At 33.0% G+C, this 20,008-nt stretch overlaps 2 protein-coding genes across 2 annotated transcripts; one reads left to right on the top strand and one right to left on the bottom strand.

The window, feature by feature from the left end:
- Window positions 1-1,031: 1,031 nt before the first annotated feature.
- Window positions 1,032-10,567, bottom strand: LOC145949714 (uncharacterized). The gene is made up of 3 exons (XM_083060524.1): window positions 10,203-10,567; window positions 8,290-8,337; window positions 1,032-1,627 (listed from the first exon to the last, which is right to left on the bottom strand). The coding sequence occupies exons 1-3, from the start codon at window positions 10,388-10,390 to the stop codon at window positions 1,525-1,527; spliced, it is 339 nt and encodes a 112-aa protein (XP_082916650.1). The 5' UTR covers window positions 10,391-10,567; the 3' UTR covers window positions 1,032-1,524.
- A 7,903-nt stretch (window positions 10,568-18,470) lies between these two features.
- LOC109812361 (F-box/kelch-repeat protein At3g23880) lies at window positions 18,471-20,008 on the top strand. Its single transcript, XM_020376310.3, has one exon. It carries the CDS (start codon window positions 18,747-18,749, stop codon window positions 19,893-19,895), a length of 1,149 nt encoding a protein of 382 aa, XP_020231899.1. The 5' UTR covers window positions 18,471-18,746; the 3' UTR covers window positions 19,896-20,008.

Genomic DNA, 20,008 nt, shown 5'->3' with positions numbered 1-20,008 from the left:
AGAGTTGCATTAATAAGAGGATAAGTTTTATTGTTAAGCTTGATGATGAGAAAGCTTGACACATTATAACTTCTAATGATTTTCATATCCCTTATGAGTGGTGTATGATTTGTGACATACACTTGATGAAATCACCTATATGAGTCTCAAATGGGGCTGCTTGTATGAAATCTTGGCGAGATCTCTAGAGTACTCATGAACACTGGATAGGCGCATGGCCTAGTAGTGCAAAACAATGATAATGACAAGAATTGTAGGGGTGTAATGTGATTGATAAAATTGCTAATATACATTAAGTGTTTTTGGTTCATGTAGCTTTCTACTCATTGTATGTTAAGTATTATTAATTTAGGTTTGGTTCATATAGCTTGCTATATCAAGTCCGACGCATTGCAATCAATATGAGATTTGAGTTTCTTCTTTCTTAATCCTTTTTTTATTCTTATTGTGAAATAAAATAAAATATTTTTATTCTTTTGAAATATGTAGGGGATTGTTGCATATGTGTGTGACATATGTGTGTCTATTTCAAAAGAAATCTCATATTGCTTGGTCCTTATAAGACTTAAGCCTTTCTATATCAAAGGGTTCCTTACACTTTCAAAAAGGAAAGCAATGGGTGTTGGAATCTACGCATGAGAATGAGCCTCATGAGTCTATTGTAATGTAATATTTTATTTTTTTATTATCTTAAATTATTTTAATTAAATGAGGCAAACCTTATCCGGAATATGAGTGTTTTAATGTTTCATTTTAAAAGTTGACCCGATCTTCAAAATTCTATCAAACCTTATATGGATCAAATATTTTATTCTCTAACGATCATATTGGAATAAGCTTAGTCGAATTCTTCCCTTAATTTTGGATTGTTTACACTACTACAAAAAGCACATTTTACATCGGTTGTTTTAGGCATTTTACATCGGTTTTGAAAACGATGTAGATTCAAGCGATGTAAAAAGTGCCAGACATTTTACATCGGTTTTCAAAACCGATGTAAAATATACCATATTTTACATCGGTTCTGGGTATTGACAATGGCATACATTTCTAATAGTGCTACTATAAAATGCTAGACTTCACTAAGGAGAGTTCAACAATGTCTTGGGTCTCTTGGCAATTAACAACCAGAATTGTGGATATGGTTAATTTTTAGAGACACATGTTAAATCAATCCACAAAATTCATACACAATTAGACATGAATGAAACAGAAATTTTATTAACTGCATCACTCAGAGTTCAACATGAATCTGGAAAACTTTGAAATTCATTAAAAGAAGTGCTCCTATGCGTAACCAATAAAGTCTATTACTCATTCTAAACACTTAATCACCCATAACACATTCGCCAGATAAATGAAATTAAGGTCATTAAGAGGAATTTAAAATTTGACAAGTCAAAAAGAGAAAAGAACAATTTATCTAAATCTAAAAGTTCCTGAATACAATAATCAGCAACATCCAGAAGCGTCGAACACGACTCGCTCAGATCCGAAGCGGACTCGCTCAGATCCGAAGCGCACTCACTCAGATTGTGCCTGTGACCGTGACCCTGCCTCTTCTCGCTGTCGGCGTTCTGGCTCCTCACACTCACGCCCAACGACGTCGCATGGTGAAGCTGCTGAACTGAACCAAACAAAAACAAAACAAAAACAAACAATGCGAGTGAGTGAGTGAGTGAGCAAACTAACTCAGGTAAATTGGATTTAGCGGAATGCGGTTAGATAATCGGTTAATTTAATAATAGTGGAATTGAGAGCCCTAGATCTGAACCTTAAGTGTTGGAAACTCTGGCAGATTCCTCTCTGGTTTCGCAGTTTCCCATTCATGCAAGTGTGGTGAAGCGGAAAATGACGTCGTGGAAGCAACTCTCGCAGCGGCGATTGTAGAGTAGCACGAAGTCAGAATGTAGCTGTTGTCGTTGGTGTCTGAGAGAACCAGATTTTCATTCTTCGCTTCCACCCTTTCTCTCTTTTTCTCTCCTTAGGAAGGACTATCAAGCGCGGTGGAGAGCACTTGAACGCGGGACGTGGCGACGGCGAAGACGAAGGAGGAAGAGAGCGAAGAGGCCTTGCCCCGAGTACGCTTTAACCTAGCGTATCCGCAGGATATTAGGGTTTTATTTCTACATCGGTCCTAAGAAAAACCGATGTAGATATGTTTATATTTTTGATTTATTTACAAGTTTGCTACCGCGTTTATAATTTACATCGGTTCTACCAGAACCGATGTAAATATGGCGATGTAGAACAGTGATTTTGTAGTAGTGTTAAGAGTTTCACATAAGCTTCATAACTCTATAAATAAAGGTCTCTTTCTCACTATTTTACATGTTCAAAAATACTTTAATTCTCTATCTTTTTTATTCTGGGTTCTATACTAAATTAATTTTTTTCAACATACTTAAGATGGCCCTATTGTATCTTAGAATCTTGCGTGTATATCGCGGATAAGTCTTTAAGTTCAATATCAACACACATCAAGTCACCATTTATGCATCTATCATATACACACTAACATAATTCAAATAAAAAACTAATAGTAAACTAATATTATAAGTTAAAAAAATACTACGATGCTAATAGTGCAACTCGCAAACACTCCATCTAGTGTCAACGTGAAAATCAACGACATGACAAGTTAAAACCATTCTCCAACTAGAGTCGCCCATGCAATGAACACTGCATACTCAATTCAATTTTCTTTGACCTAATATCATAAAGCACTTGGAAAGTGTCGTTCCTATCATCGTACCCAAACCCAAACCTACACCTAAATAAATAAGGGTGATTGTAATCATTGCAACAGGGACAAACATGTGGCAAGTCTTGGGACATGAGCCTTCTGGCTGGGTTCAGAAAACTGAAGCAGTATTCTATAGTGTCATCTTTTGCAAGAAAACTAAGCCATTGCAAACACCTAAGGGTTAAGAGTCAGCGATTCTTCTCGAATGGGTTACAAGCCTCGATAGTGAAAGATCGCTTCTCGAGTAACTCATGTATGGGACTGAGCGCATAATAGTTACTTTCATTGTCATGGTCTTTGAAATTTAGAAAGATGCCAAGGTTTTTGTGAACTTCTGAAGATGCAGTTTGATGAATGTGGGATTGAAGACGAGGAAGGATCACCATTTAGAAATGAACATGAATCGCATGATAGGATTTCCAAGATTAGTTCCTGAGGGAGAAAACAAGGAAACATTTAATTTAATGAATGCATTAAAGGAAGGAAAGAAGGGTGAGTGAGTTAGGAATAAGGAGAAGTAAAATTTATAAGGAAGAACTCAATATCTGAATAAGGTGGAAAAAGACAGTTTATTGGCTAGTCAAAAATTGGATAAAACGGGTTGGTCCACCAAGTGATTGTAGGGAATTGATATACAACAATTGGAGCAGAAAATTAGATTTACAACTTGGTCATGGTTGAAAATGGATGAAGATTTTCCATTCAACTATGTGCAGTGGGAGTCAGTACCAAGGGTATGCATTATAGAAGATGAAGGATAATGATGGGAGACTTACAAGGGAACATCAGGGACGACACAAGAGGTAATAATAATTTGAGTAGTTGAGTGGAAAAAAGGGTTCTATACAGGAGCATTAACTGATCAATGGAAAACAAATGAGAGTGAATGTCAATTACTCTTATCTTAAGGGCGGATTTGGGATTCATTGTTTTGCTTTGCCATGTTGGGTCAAATTACTTTTACGTGGGATAGTAAGATTTTGTCTGGTTAGTAGGTAATTTGGATAGTTAATCTAAATTACCTCTAACCAATACCTTGTAAATATGGGATTATGGCACCCCTATAGTGCCATAATATAATTTTATTTGGCAGTTTAAAAAAAAACCCAAGTGATTGTAGGTTGAAATTTGAAAATTCTAGTCGAATTCAGGATCATATGGGTCATTGATTAGTGAAAATAAATAAATAAATTTAAAATTTTATTTTAATATTAATTTAAATTAACAAATTTAGAAAAATAATTTAAAATATATTAATAATCTATTATGCTTAGTTGAAAAGAAAATTTTCTTATGTCATTATTTAGAAAAAATAACTATTTTAAAATTATAAAATTATAATCTATAACATTTTTTAAATCAATCATAAATAAAGTCAAAATATTATAATATAATAAAAGTACAAATCAATTATCATAATTATTTCATGAATATTATATTAGAAGAAATACTATAAGTTATAAAATAAATTAATTAAAAATAATATTTAAAAATTAAATAGATTAGTGGACTAATTTGCTTTGCGCTACTATTTCACCTGACAAATTAAGTGGAGTCAGCTTGGCAAGTTTGCAAATTGAAATTTCCATCTCCACGGGGACGGAGCCAGGATTTCAATACTGGGGGGGCCGAGAATTGGAATGATCAAATGAGGCGCTACATTTTTTTAAAAAAAAAAAAAATTCCAAAGTGATACCACATAGCAGGCCGTACCAGAAGTCCAAAAGTTGAATAAAAAAATAAATTTGGGTTATTCATTTAATTATACATATGAGTTTATATTAAAAATAGGGGGTGCCATATAGTAATATATATGTATATAAAAAAAAATTAAAATTTGTTGGGGGGGCCGTGGCACCCGTAGGTCCCCCCTTGGCTCCGTCCTTGCATCTCCACTAATTTTTGGTGAATCAACATATATACGTACGGGACATGACGAACTATTTTAATACAATTAAGAATAAAATTATTATTATTATTATTATAATATAAAATAATAAAATTTTAATTTTCTAATTTAAAGATACAATATTAAAAAAAATTATTTTACCATGTGAGAAAATAATTAAAAATTCTTTTATATGAAAGTTTTCTTCTAAATATATTATTTTACCAAAAAAATTAATAAAGAAGATTTATATCATTTCAAAACACACACGTATACATACATTCAAACATACACAAACACATATATGAGATGTATCAAATAAGAAACTTCTTAATATAAGAAACGAGAATTATTGATAATAACCATTAGATTAAAATAAATAACATTATCACATATTGCCATTATCATAGTTGTTTCTATCATAATCGTCATGACAATTGTAACATTGTATACTTTAATGCCTTATCATATATATATATATATATATATATATATATATATATATATATATATATATATATATATATATATATATATATATATATATATATATATATATATATATATATTTGTTTTATGATGTTATGTTGTAGTTGTTATTTTAGAACTTTGAATGTAACGATCCGCTATGGTTCCTACACTTAGTGGAATCGCACTAAAAACAATGAACTAAGATAAATAATAAAATTGGATAACTCAAATACAAAAAACATGGAAAATATATAAGAATGATTAAGTTTTTAAATATTAGATATTTATATAGTTATCCAAAACTACTATCTCCTAGCGTCGGTCAAGCACAAAACTGTTACCAAAGGTGGTAACTCTGACACTAAGAACCAAAAAAATTCCACTTCTAGCAATGGACTCAACCAACAGCTCCAACCTAGCCCTGATCTGCTCCCATACACAGTATGATCATAACAGTCCATCCACATGGAAACAGAAGGGTAAGCTAGAGTTCAATAAACAGCCATACTAGTATAGGGAAAATACTATACTACTCATTCATTCAATCATCATCACAAACGACCATACAGTTTAACATAAAAACCCAACTCATTCATACAACTTAGAAGCAACTTTAATACAATAACAACAATAATATACAACTTAATATTTAATGCGTCGTCACGCATATACAATTAGGAGATCTCCAACAACTGAGGTTGAATAGTCTAGGTGGCATAAACCCTACCGAATCTAGCGTTTGACCTATCTCAATTAGGTCAGGTATAAGACATCGTTAGGAACTCCGAAGAGAACCAGGTATAGACAACTATAGATGATTGCTCAGGTGTGCCACTTAGACTCGGAGGTCCAGTACTGCTGTCAGGACAGAAGGGTTTGGATATGAGCCTACCACAGCTTTGGCTAGCATTACCAATCCACATATGGAGTTAGCTCACCCACTGTCCTCCAAGTACCACGCACCTTCCAGTACCTAGTCAAAGACTACATCTCTAACTAGATACCTTACTCAAATTGGTCATTCAACCATGACATGGATCAACTACTTTCATGTCGCCCACACAGTACTAAGGGATTCAACTTTAAAACAACTTTCAACTTATCTCCTTAGTACTGTGTATCTCAACATAGGACATATATCTTCACCATATGTCCCCAACTTTTCAACTTTATAACAATAGGCAACTTTACAACTTTACAACTATAGGCATCATAACAACTTTACAGCAATAGGCAGCTTTACAACTTTACGACAATAAACAACTTTACAACTTTACAACTATAGGCATTGTAACAACTTTACAACAATAGGAAGCTTTACAACTTTACGGTAATAAACAACTTTACAACAATACAACAATAGACCTCTTACAACAATAGACCTCTTACAACAATAGACAACTTACAACAATACAACAATAGGCAACTTATATACCAGCTTGAAAACTTTCTATTCAACTATATCACTATACAACTTTAATAATTTTAACAACATGTGAACAACTTAATTCCATCAATTACACAACATATAAGCTTCATACAGTTCAAAAAGGAACTCAGATTCAACACATCAAAATCATCAAAAATCCCATTTTTCCCAAAACCCCAAAAAATGAGAAAGTTCTCAAATCAATCAATGATTCTCAACATTCTTACTCCATATGAGTTCCTAAACTCACATATAACCAAACAACATACAATCTAGCTTCCCTTACTTAAAGATTGGCTCTAAAAAGCCAAGAATCTGAGAAGAAGAAGAAGAAGAAGAAGAAGAAGAAGAAGAAGAAGAAGAAGAAATATCCTCCAAGCTTGACTCTTGAACTTCAATCCTCCAAAAATAAGATTTCTAGTCTGAAATTCAAGAGAAGACAGAAGACATTAGTGGTCAAGAGGAGAAGAAGAATCATACAGAGAAATTAGAGAGAGAAAGGAGCCCACAGACCAGAGTCCTTCTCTCTAGAAATTCTCTCTAAAACCTCTCATTCTCCTCAATTGCCCACAATCCCTATTTATAGAAGTTCAGGAGTGGCTAGAACGGCCCGTTTCAAATCCAAAACGGCCCGTTCTGCACCCCCTCGTCATGTGCAAAAATCACATGCAGAACGGCCCGTTCTGAAACCAGAACGGCCTGTTCTGGGATTCATCTAGAACGGTCAGTCCTCCATCCAGAGTGGCCCGTTCTCCATCCAGAACGACCCGTTTTAGGATTTGGAACTCCCCGTTCTCAACTACATTTTATAGGTCAATTTAGTAGTTTGGAACAACCTGTTCCAGTTTGAGAACGACCCGGTTTGGGCTACTAAATCACCCATATTGGGCTTTTGGACCTTCTGAAATAACTTACTACGTTAGATTGAAGGTTAATGAATCCTTGAAAATGAAGTTGTTTTAACTTAAGGACAGAGTTGACCAAATTTTGAAGAAGTTATATAAAGTTTTCAAAGAACTTGAACTTTATAAGTTCATTTCTTAATTAATTATAGAGAGAAGTTTTAGAGAGATAACCTCTCGAGCCAAGGATGGTCATTTCTTCTTCTGACTTCATCTAGAGTGCTTAGAATCTTCCTTAACGTAGAAATATGAGTAGTTGAGTTGGAGATTCAAGCTTAGGAGCTATGATGAGAGGTTTAATGATCTTCTCCAATTTCTCTTATTATTTTTGCTTTGTGAAACAATTGAGGTAAGAATAGCTTATTGTTTGATTCTATAAAGTTGTTGCATTTGTTGTTGATTTGCCCATCAATGGCTTAATTTGTTATTTTTGAGGTAGGTGTTGAAGATGGTGAAGTTGGCACTAGTACAAAAGAGGTGTACTACGTCGGATATTTTAGGCTTTTTACGTCAGAAAACGTACCGACGTAGAAGTGGGAGACGTAAATTTTACGTCGGACCTGCAAACCCGACGTAAATTTACGTCGGACATTACGAAATCCGACGTAAAAAAGTAGTAAAAAAAAATAAGAATGCAAGTTCTGCTTGGAGAACGGCCCGTTCTGCTTGGAGAACGGGCCGTTCTGCTTGCAGAACGGGCTGTTTTGCTTGCAGAACGGGCCGTTCTGCTTGCAGAACAATAAAAAAAAATGCCCACTACCTATACAAATAGAACAACCAAAAAATCGAATAAAACAGATAGCCAGAGTAGCAATGCTAAGTAGAAAAGTGCTAATGAAACCTTGTTTCATACCTGAGGAGCAACAACAATGTGCAAATGAGTAACAAAGAGTTCATCCCTCTGCAAAAAACAAAAAAATGATTCAGTAACAAAGGAGAGGGAGAGGATTTACAGAGAAAAAAACGAAAAGTGATGAAAAGTGAATGCGCGCGGTGTGCCTCGCGCTCTCTTATTCAAATTTGCGTCTTTTTTACGTCGGACCTGGTAGGGTCCGACGTAAAATGTCAAATCTATGTCGGACAAACATACCTCCGACGTAGATTGGACTTTTTACGTCAGACCCTACCAGGTGCGACGTAAAAAAATTCGCAAAAATTATAAAAATGTCACCGCGTTTTTTTTTACGTCAGATTTTCGTATTTCCGACATAAAAGGGGTGACGTTTTATGCTTATTTTCTACTAGTGTGGTTTTAAGGTTGATGAACTAAAACTAAAAATTGATGATCTCTTGTTGTATTTATGTTTCATGTTGAATCTAATGTTGGATTTGTGTTATATAAGTTGTTTAGAAGTATTTCCATGGTTTGGATTTCAATTTTTGAACTTGTAGATGAATTGATAAGATAACAGGTTCATAAATGGTGAAGTTGGATGTAGGGTCAACACAATTTCGCTCGGCCAAATTTCATATAGCCAGGTGAAATTGTGGCAAAAGGCTATTTTCAAACAAATTTGGGTGGGTCAAATTTTCTTGACCAAGTGAAATTTGGACTAATTCACCTAAAAGGTGAAACAATTGTCCCAAATTTCCTTAATTAGATGAAATTAGGACAGATTCACCTAGAGAGTGTTTCAAGTTAATTTGGTTGGGTGATTTTAGAGACTTATAAGCTATTTATTCATTTACATTTTTTTATGTGGGTTGATGATAATTGAACCTAATTTATAATATGTTGGTATATGATGACATGTGATGATGATTGAAGTTGATTAAATTTGGAAGTAGCTTGTTGTTTGAAGTTGTATGAAGTAAGTTGTATGTTGTAAGTATTGTAATACATGTTTTAAGTTAAAAGTTGCATAAAATGTAGAGGTGAGAAAAACTATTTTCAAAAATTTAAATATCTCATTATGTAGATATTCATTGTGATGCTCTGAGGTCTCTTCTGTTGCCTTCAATTCACCTTCTTCAGATCCCAAGATGCGTGTGTTACAAGTATTTTATAAGCAAACCCTAACCTTATTAATGTATTTATATAAAAATACTAACCCTAAACCACATGTATTTACTCTTCTCTTGAATTTCAAATAATTATCTATGATAATAAGACAAAAATATTTTCTTTATCAATAACTCTCATATTTATAAAATAATCCAATTAATTATTTAAAACAGTTATACATAAAGATATAAGATAATATCTCTTCAAATAAAATAATTTTAAAATATTTATTTTCCTTATTTAAAAACATTCTTGTATATAAAACCTCTAAAATAATCAAAACCATAATATAAAATTAAAATATATTAAAATAAAAATTATATATTTATATCTCTAATAATTAATATAACAAATAATTTCACAAACCTTTCTTTTAATTGATAAAAGCATTCATAATTTTTTAAAATTCCTTTAATGTAATTATATATAAAACATATTTAATTATTAAAAAAAATTAATAATTTTAAAAAATTTTGAATGTTACAATTGTTGCAAAGGTCTAAAGATGTACTTAATTAAAGTTAGAAGCTTCACAATTTTCTCATTAAACCTTGAATTTAATTCTTAAAACTGAGAATCAATTACAACCAAGAAAATATGAACCCGATAATGATGCTTCATAGTTACATTTGGTTGATAAGTTCATTGTCTTCTAAAGACATATTGTACTTCTAAAGACATCTTGAAATCTTGAAATTTAAAGAATAATTAGAAGAAGTTTTACGTCAAGAAATAATAAACTGAGAAAAGATATAGAGCACCTGTGTTCTTCTTCTTCAGTCCATGGCGTCCCTTTACTTCTCGGAACGGAATTATCCGGGTAGTTTAGTAACTCGACCTGACCCGACTCGATTAAGGCGACATCATGAATGAAGCAATGTTTGGTAGTGTTCAATAATCTCCATGGGTGACTTGTCGGGTATATAAGATGCGATTTTACCGACCGCATCTCATTCTCCAGTATGATTGCTAGGGCTTGCTCCAAGTTCTTGTCCAGTCTCCAACTCCATTTTCCTCACTCAATCTCTCCCCTAAATGATTCATCCATCCTTCTTCTTTTCTTTCTTTCTTTGACTGTTGCAACGAAACTTGAAACCCTTCTCAACACTAATGTCAAGGGCTTTTCCTTTTGCTTCACTCACTTCCAAAGTTTTCCTTGTTTCTATATATATATATATACAGGAGTAGAGCACTTTTTTTTTTTTTTAATCTTAAGAAATAATTTAAATTTTCAAATCCACCTTAAGATGAGATACGAATAACTGAATTTCAAATTGTTGATTTTTTTATTTAGTTTATAGAGTATTTTCTTTAAACCGTTCCAGAAAAAAGTACATCTTTAAACAGTATTAATTTGATTAATTTAAATATTTTTTTAAGTCAATTTAATAAATAATATTGCGGTTATTTGACGCTTGAATCTTCAAATTTGTATATCAAACTGATTATTTCACTTTGAATTTTCGAATTTGTATAACAAACTAATTAACTTTGAATATATATATTTTGAATGCCTTGCTGGATATATTTCAGGGGTAGATGTTATGATTTTCAACCTGCCAGTGTAGGTGACACACTTTTCAAAATTTTGTTATTTAAGGTCGGTCATAAGCATTTTCTTTTCGATCATCATAAACAGAATGATTGGACAACATGTCTAGGTAATAAATGGATGAGCTTCATAATGTTATACACTCGCATAGATAATTTTACTGATGTCTTATCTAATTCGAATAGAATTGTTTTTGGTATAAAAAAAAATTAAAACATGACTTTGACACAAGAATGACTATAACTGTGAATCTACTAGTGTCTTTTTTAGTAAGTAATAATTAATATTTGTATGAAAAAGTATGTAATTGGTGATTTAATTGTATAAATTTAGGTTTTAATTGTGAATTGGTACAAGGATAAAGAGTTTAGAAGTCAAACTCATGCTTCAGATAGAGTTTTAAATAGTTTCAAAATTCTGTTTTGATAGCACGATCGATGCTTATTGTGAAGCATGTTAGTGTTTAAGTAAGCACATTCATGCTGAATTTATGCACAGGTTTGCATTTAAGTTCGTGTATTGACTTTTATTGTGATTTTTATGAAAATTGTAGCACTAAATGTTAGTTTTCAAATATCATCAGAATCTTATGAAAAAAGAGATTTAGAACTCAAGTTATGATTAAATCAGTGACAAAAAATCAAGTTATCAAATTTAAGTTGAAATTATGTGATTTTATAATTTTTAAAAATTATATATGAAAGAATTAATAAATATTGAAATAAACATAGAGGTTTTAGATAACTGTCTAATTTTTCTAAAAAAATTATCGATTTAAAAACAAGTATATAGTTCTAGATATAATATTTGAACCACATGTAATTTATTAGGCTATGTTTAATTTACCATTTAAAATAATTTCCATATAAATGAGTAATGTTTGCTGATAACGCTAATAGCTGACTTAGAATTAAATAAAAGGTTTCAATTTTTTAAGCAAAATTTATTGTTAAAATCCTATAAATAGAAAAGGCAAACAATTACAAATGTTAAACAATATTAAAATGTCTTCTTTTCATATATTTTGTAATTTAAAATGATGTAAGGAAATAATATACAAAAATATTATTTCTTCTAAGATATAATTGTTACATTTTGAAATATGTGATGAGTCACCAATGTTCCACGTAGGTTTTGTCCTCAATAAATTCACTCTCTTGTCTCTGATAAAATTGGTTTACCTTGTTTAACGCTTCATCCAGCCTCATAAAAGACACACGTAGCTAACCAACAATCATAATTCTTCTTAATTATTAATTTTTTTTTTTGATCAGCCAAGCAATAAGTATTATATATAATATGGAAGCACCAGAGGTACTCAATTACATATGTAAAAAGTCACAAAGCAAGCCTAAATAATAACCTACTATGGATTACTTAGCTTATACCTCAATAGTTATAATCAGAGAGAACCGTCTACATTAACAAAATTAAAGTGCCTTAGTCGTAATACAAATTAGTGCTCAATTCAATTAACAGTCTTTAAGAGAATCAAAACATGGAAGAGGGTTTGAACACCAATCGTGAATAGAGAAAGTGAATCCTTTACATTTTGCTTTGAGGCAGTGCCAGACTCTAATTTGCACCATCTCCAAAATGTCATTTATATCTTCCTTTTTATTGTTGAAAATCCAGTCGTTTCTCCACTTCCAGATATTCCAAATCATGATGAACCAGATCGTATTCCATATTTTCTTTGTTTTTTTTCTTATTCCAAAGCCCTATATGATTGGTAAAGTGTTGTTTGCCTTGTTCTGGGAGTACTGTTTGTATCCCAAACCAATTGTAACAAATCTGCCAAAGTAGATAGGAGGCGCTACATGTAAAAAACAAATGATTAGTAGATTCTGTTTGCTTGTTGCAAAGAACGCACCTCTTTTGTTGGTCTAAATGAATGATGCCTCTTTTTTCCAAATTAGTTTTTGTTGCAATCCCATTATTTAAGATTCCCCAGCCCAAGCATGATGTTTTTAGTGGAGCTAAAGATGTCCAGAAGGTCCTAAAGAATGTTGCCTCTTCGGCCTGCCCCTCTTGAGAGAGGTGAAGGTAAGTTGAACTCACTGTGTAGCTGCTTGAAGGGTGTAGAATCCATCTCCATTTATCTTGTTGTTGCTGCTGCATAATAATGTTATTGATGGAGGACAACATGATTCGCAAAGAGTCTTCTTCCCACTCAAATAGATTCCTTCTCCACCTAAAGTTCCAGGTCCAGTACCCACCCACCCAATTTCCCATATCAGCTATCAACTCATTTTTTTGTTCTGAAACTGAGAACAATCTTTGGTATGTATCTTTTAAAGCAGTCCTCTCACACCATGGTTGTTTCCAAAAATAAGTTTCCTTTCCGTCACCTATTATTCTCCTAATACCTTCCTGAAACCATTCTCTCTTTTCTCTTTTACCCGATTTGCTTGCTTTTATGATGTTGTTCCACCAGCTCGAACCCCCTCTCACAATTGTGTCACTCACCAAACTCACCTCCCCATATCTTGCTTCAAGGACTTTGACCCATAAAGCATTAGGTTCATTAATCATTCTCCATTTCCATTTACCAAGAAGAGAAATGTTAAAAATTTCCAAGTCTCTCACTCCTAATCCTCCACTCTCTTTTGGCTTACACATAGTAGACCATCTCACCCAATGGATTTTTCTTTGTTCCATCCCTCCACCCCAAAGAAAGGCACTTTGAATTTTGGTTATAGACAGAGAAACAGCTTTGGAAATTTTAAAGAAGGAAAGATAAAAGAGGGGAAGAGAAGATAATACCGATTTTAGTAGAATGAGTCTTCCACCAAAAGAGTGATGTCTCCTTTTCCAAGACGATAACTTTGACTTCATCCTGTCTTTGATGGGATTCCAAAGAGAAAGAGATTTATATTGGGCCCCAATTGGTATCCCCAAGTACACAAATGGAATAGAAGTAATGGAACAATTTAAAAACATAGCCATTCTCTCCAAATTTTGTTCCTCGACATGTAAGCCTATGAACTTACTTTTTGAGAAGTTCACTTTAAGTCCTGACACTAGCTCGAAGCACCTAAGTATAGCCTTAATGGATCTAACATTCTCCCACAAAGGTTTTCCTATGAGTAGGGTATCGTCTACAAACTGGAGGTGGGTAATATTAAGGTCCATCTGCCCTATAGAGAATCCCTCAAACAATCTACCCCTGGCGGCTTCCCTCATTAATCCACCTAAACCTTCTGCCGCTATTAGGAATAGAAAAGGTGCTAGGGGGTCACCCTACCTTAAACCCTTAGACATTTTGAACTCTTCAGTTGGGCTTCCGTTTAGAAGGATGGAAATTGAGGAAGACACTAGGCATCCCCTAATCCATGATCTCCATTTGGAGCAAAATCCCATACGACTCATCATGTAATCTAAGAAAGACCAACACACTGAATCATAAGCTTTTTCAAAGTCTATTTTAAAGATCATACATTTTTTATGTTTATTTTTTGCTAAATCTACAATTTCATTGGCTATTACCACTCCATCTAACATGTTTCTACCTCCTACAAAAGCAGATTGATATTCTGGTATGATGTCACTTATGACTTGTTTAATTCTTCCAGCCAACAATTTTGTAATAATTTTATACAAGCTTCCTATTAAAGATATCGGTCTAAAATCATCTAGATCATGTGGACTACTATTTTTTTGAATTAGCACCAAGAATGAGGAATTTGTATCCCTAGGTAATTTTCCATGCTCTTGAAAATCCTGCACTGCTTTGTAGATATCATTTTTCAGAATGTCCCAACATTTTTTGATGAACAGCATATTGAACCCATTAGGTCCTGGACTTTTATTACTCTCACAGCTCCACACTGCTTCCCTTATCTCCTCGACACTAAAAGGCCTTGTCAAAGACCTGCATTGGTGTGTATTCAATTATTGAAATTGAATTCCATCAAGTACTGGTCTATCTGTAATTGTTTCTTGAAACTTACTCTCAAAGAAATCCTTTGCCACTGTTTTCAACAATTGTGGATCCTCACACCATTTTCCATTCACATCTAATCCTATAATTTCATTCATTTTCCGTCTTTTGTTGACACACATATGAAAGAAGCTAGAATTGGAATCCCCTTCTCTCGCCCACTTCAACCTTGACTTTTGTAGTAAAAGGAACTCATTTTTGTTTAACAAATCCCAGAGTTTTACATTGAGATTTCTCCTGGCTGAAACTTCCCTTTCATTTAAGTTGCGGGTTTCCACTGTTGAGTCTAGGCTATTGATATTTCTTTTTACTTCCTCAATCTGTGTGTGTATGTTTCCAAATGCTTGTTTGTTCCATTCCTTGATGCTTTTTTTCAAGTGTTTAAGCTTTTCTTTAAGTATGAATGCCCTCAACCAGTTACTAAGAATCCTTTCCATTTTTGCTCAACAAAACCTAAGAATGAGGGGTCATCAAACCAACAATTAAGGCTCCTAAAGGGTTTAGGTCCCCAATCCAGCCTGATATCCTTTAGTAGAATTGGTCGATGATCTGACACATCCCTTTGAAGGGCTTTTTGCGAGCAATGAGGCCATTGGGTGAGCCACTCATGAGATACTAGGAATCTATCAATTCTACTGGTTGTTATTCCGTTTGGTCTAAACCAGGTGTATTTGCCTCCTCCTAGGGGGAGGTCAATCAATTCAACATCTTCTATGAATTGATTATAGTAGAGCATCTCCTTCTCCTTCCTACGGGTATGTACACCTTTCCTTTCTGACTTTAGCCTAACAGTATTAAAGTCTCCACATATACACCATCTCCCACTCCCATAACTGATTTTTATTTTCTGAATTTCTTCCCACAGGTTTTTCTTCCCTCTAAGATCACATGGTGAGTATATATTTACTATGAAACAGGGGATTTTATCATATCCCCATTCTCCTACAACCCCCAAGAACCCATCACCAGAGAATGAAGTAATCATTGAGAATACTTGTTTTTTCCAACAGCTTAATATTCCCCCTGATCTCCCCTGTGAAAGGAGGAAGCAGAACTCTATTTCTTCTTCTTCCCAAAATCCACTACAACACTCACTTGTTACTAACTCAATTTTTGTTTCTTGTATGCAAATAGTCTAAATTCTCACATTTAATGAGGGATCTAATGGCTGACTTTTTGGATCTTCCCCCAAGACCTCTAATATTATATGAAAGGATTTTCATTTAAGAATTGAATTTGCCCCTTTCTTATTCTTGTTCATTACTTCCTTTTGGTCCCTCCATTCCATCTCAACCATTCTATTCACTATCCCATTTTCATTACCTTTATGTGTTACCCCAATCTGTTTACCTATTTCCCATAAGTCTCTAGCCTTATTTTCTATACTTTGATTCCTATCAGATTGGTTATTGCAGTTACATACTACCTTATCACAAATATGACAAAAAGAAGGGGATGGGTATGTCACCTTACTATCAGGTTTTGCCTTTTTAATCACTACCTTTTTCCTTTTTTTGGTTGTGAGTCTTTTACTCTTCTGTTTCTTATTTTTTTGCTTTGTTTTTATTGTTCCATCCCCTTTGGTTATGCACCCAGAATGATGAATCTTCTTGATCATTTTCGCTTTCCAGTCCTACCCAGAATTCATCAACATCATTTTTGGTTTGAGAAACATCAAACGTTTTTGAAATTTGGCCCCCTATCCTAGAAACACCTTCACCAAACGGAGAATGGGGTTTGAAATCTGGGGATGAAAAACCAGGAGGATGGGTCGGCGAAGGTGGCAGTGAATGTTGGTAGTGGATAACCCCATCAGGAGGTACAATCTGGTTGGATGATTGAATATGTGAGGCAGAGAGATTGTAAATATTGGGTTCAGATGCAGATCTTGATAGAGTTGTATGACTTCCATTTGTATTCCTAACACCTGGAGAATTAAGGTAAGCCTATGCTTGCCCTTCCTCTCACACCCCTTATCATTGCTCTCAGCTCCTCTTTGATTTTTTAACACCATTCATTCTATTTATTTACCTTTTTATTATTTCTTAATAATCATTCATTTTATTTATTTACTCCTTTATTATTTCTACTCCCTTTTCAAAAAAAAAAAAATCAATGGAAACATAAAATACGTTTGAATAATGTTTTTGTCACTGCACATTGAATTGATATGTAGCTTCTTCTTCTTCTTTTTATTTATTTTTTACATAGCAATAACATAATAATAAAAAAGGATGATTTCATCTCTTCACTTTGATATTTAGGTGAATGAAGTTCTTGAAGCAATAAGTTTCTTTTGTGCAGACTTTTTTTTCTTGGTTTTTAAAGATTTTTATTTATTCAAATATTTAACCTAGATTTTCTTATTTTAAAAATTTGGAATAAAATATAGAGCTCAACTCCACTAATAATAATAATAATAATAATAATAATAATAATAATAATAATAATCTAAAAACTTTTTAAAGATTTTCTTTTTTCAACTGTTTTAAAATTTTTATCAATTAAATAGTTTTATTTCCAAAAACTTTTTATGAATTTTGCTTTTAGTACATAAACAAAGTTTTGACGTATCTTAGTTTTTAACCATTTTCTTCAATAATATTTTTTATCTTGTGATGATCTTAGACCTTAAATCTTAAATATTAAATATTGTGATAATTATGTTAGTAGTTACATTAATTATCATATTATCAATTAGTTTGATAAATATAATAATTATGTGTATTTTTTTAAAATTATGTTTTTATTTGTTAATTTTTTTTTATGAAATTCACTTTTAGTCTATAAACAATTGTTTTGATAGGAACTAACCTTTTCATGAAATTCATTTTTAATTTTTTAATGATTTATTAACTGATTTTAATCTATCAATTATTATTTGTCATTGTTTTTTATTTTATAAAAGAATTGTTGTCAAGCAATGATGTGACAATTCCAATAGCTTTGTGACTTCCTAGTTGAATTAACAGTTTCACATAACAACTACTTGGTAAAATGTTGTTCTGAGATTATTTTAGCAACTCAAAGGTGCTACAAATTTACTAGTGTGGAAGTGATTTGAAATTTTGAAAGAAAAAAACAGTAAGATGTAGAAAATAAAGTTAAATTACTTTTTCATCTCTTATTTTATTTAATTGATTTCTTTTGATCCCTATATTATAAAAAGGTTGAATTTAATCTTTTAATTTTTAAAAATAACACAATATAATTCTTTTCATCCGGTAATAATATCATTTCATTACAATAAAAATGACATGTATCTCCACTCAACAATAATAGCTGACTGTCCAAAAAAAAATGTTAATTGAAGAAAACGTTACAAGTTAAAGTTGGTCAAAGTTTTGTAAAAGATTAAATAAAATTTATAAAAAAACTTAGAGATAAAATCACATTTAATTATATTTTTACTAACATTCATTGATTTAACAGGTAATGCAATTAAATTTTTAACCTCAATGTTCTGAATTCTAATCTTGAGTTTAATAATATATATATATGGGGCAAATAATAGTATAATATTTTTACTAATATCATGATAATAAAAAAATCATACTTTTATGGTTCATTATTTCACACTTGCAGTGCAATATTGAATTTCCTGTAAAAAAAAGTTTAATACTAATTTTTTCTTAAAATAATTCTCTCTGTATGATGAAACTTTTTAGTTTTTACCCTTATAAAACTTAAAATATTACTATAATTGAATTGTAATTTATGATGCGATTTAATATGTAGTTGTTTTAATTTTTAAGCGATTCTTTCTTTTCCATCTCAAATCCCACTTTTCCTTCCTCTGAATCAAGGGAAATGTCTTCTTCGATTCTCCTTGACGAACTCTTCGTGGAAATTCTATCATGGATTCCGGTGAAGGATCTCATGCGATTAAGGTGCGTGTCAAAGTCATGGAACTCCCTCGTCTTCGATCCTACATTCATCAAACTGCATCTTCAAAGATCTTCAAAAAACACCGACACCCTATTAACATTCCGAGACTACGAGAACGATGAAAGCAGGTACTGTGCCTCACCATGCTCCATACACGGTTTTCTCGATAACCCATCATCCACAATCGATGCTTGCCACCGATTCAACCACGATTACACTGTCTTGGGTGTCTGCAATGGGTTAGTTTGCTTACAAGATTCTTACCGTGGGGACGAAATTGAAGAATACTGGGTCCGATTCTGGAACCCCGCCACAAGGGTCATGTCCGAAGATTCCCCACGCATAAGACTTCGTTCTAGTGATTACAATTACCCTTATTTATTCATGTTTGGGTTTGGCTACAATGATTGGAGTGATACTTACCAAGTAGTGCTTTTGGATAATAAATCACACAAAATGGATGTGAGCGTTCTTTGCTTGGGTGAGACTTGTTGGAGAAAAATGTTAACTTGTCCTTCTTTTCCCACTCTCAGTCTACATGGGGCTGCTGTGAGTGGCACTGTGAATTGGTTAGCACTACCTGAATTGTGTTCTGGTTATCGATGGGAAACTGTTAGTGTGGACGAGTTAGTAATCTTTTCGTATGATCTGAAGAATGTGAGATACAGTTATTTGTCCATGCCTGATGGGCTTTTGGAAGTTCCTCCTGATGTGCCTGTGCTTGAGGTTTTGAAGGGTTGCTTGTGTCTCTCCCATCATCATGGGAAGCGTTTTGTTGTTTGGCTAATGAGGGAGTTTGGAGTTGAGAAATCATGGACCCATTTGTTGAATATAAGCTACGAGAACCTTCATATTCATGGCTTTATCCATGCCTTTCCAACTCTTCCAGTGATTCTGTGTGTGTCTGAGGATGATGATCTCATGTTGCTGGCAAACTACGACAGTGCGGAGTTTATTCGGTACAATAAGAGAGATGATAGAATTGATCGTCATGAACTTTTCAATGATGATAAATTTTACTTTTTCTCTTATGATTATGTTCAAAGCTTGGTTTTGCCGTGTCGAAATTAAGTTATCCTGTGTTTGTGTAGATGGATTTGTGTTAAACTATGTAAGTGGTTTCTGAACCTTGTTTTTTGATGTATGGATATATAGGACAGAAATCATGAAAAGTTTTGGTGGTT

This window comes from Cajanus cajan, chromosome 7, assembly GCF_000230855.2.
Source record: "Cajanus cajan strain Asha chromosome 7, NIPB_CcT2T_4, whole genome shotgun sequence".
Lineage (NCBI taxonomy): Eukaryota > Viridiplantae > Streptophyta > Magnoliopsida > Fabales > Fabaceae > Cajanus > Cajanus cajan.
The sequence above is the reverse complement of the archived record's forward strand: the minus strand, read 5'-3'. Positions and strand labels throughout refer to the sequence as shown.

Excerpts from the sequence above, each read along its gene's own strand:
- LOC109812361 (XM_020376310.3), top strand. The coding sequence starts at position 18,747 with ATGTCTTCTTCGATTCTCCTTGACGAACTCTTCGTGGAAATTCTATCA.
- LOC145949714 (XM_083060524.1), bottom strand. The coding sequence starts at position 10,390 with ATGCGGTCGGTAAAATCGCATCTTATATACCCGACAAGTCACCCATGG. Across the intron at positions 8,338-10,202 it reads ACTGAAGAAGAAGAACACAG|AGGGATGAACTCTTTGTTAC; the intron begins GTGCTCTATATC and ends TGTTTTTTGCAG. Across the intron at positions 1,628-8,289 it reads ACATTGTTGTTGCTCCTCAG|TTCAGCAGCTTCACCATGCG; the intron begins GTATGAAACAAG and ends TGTTTGGTTCAG.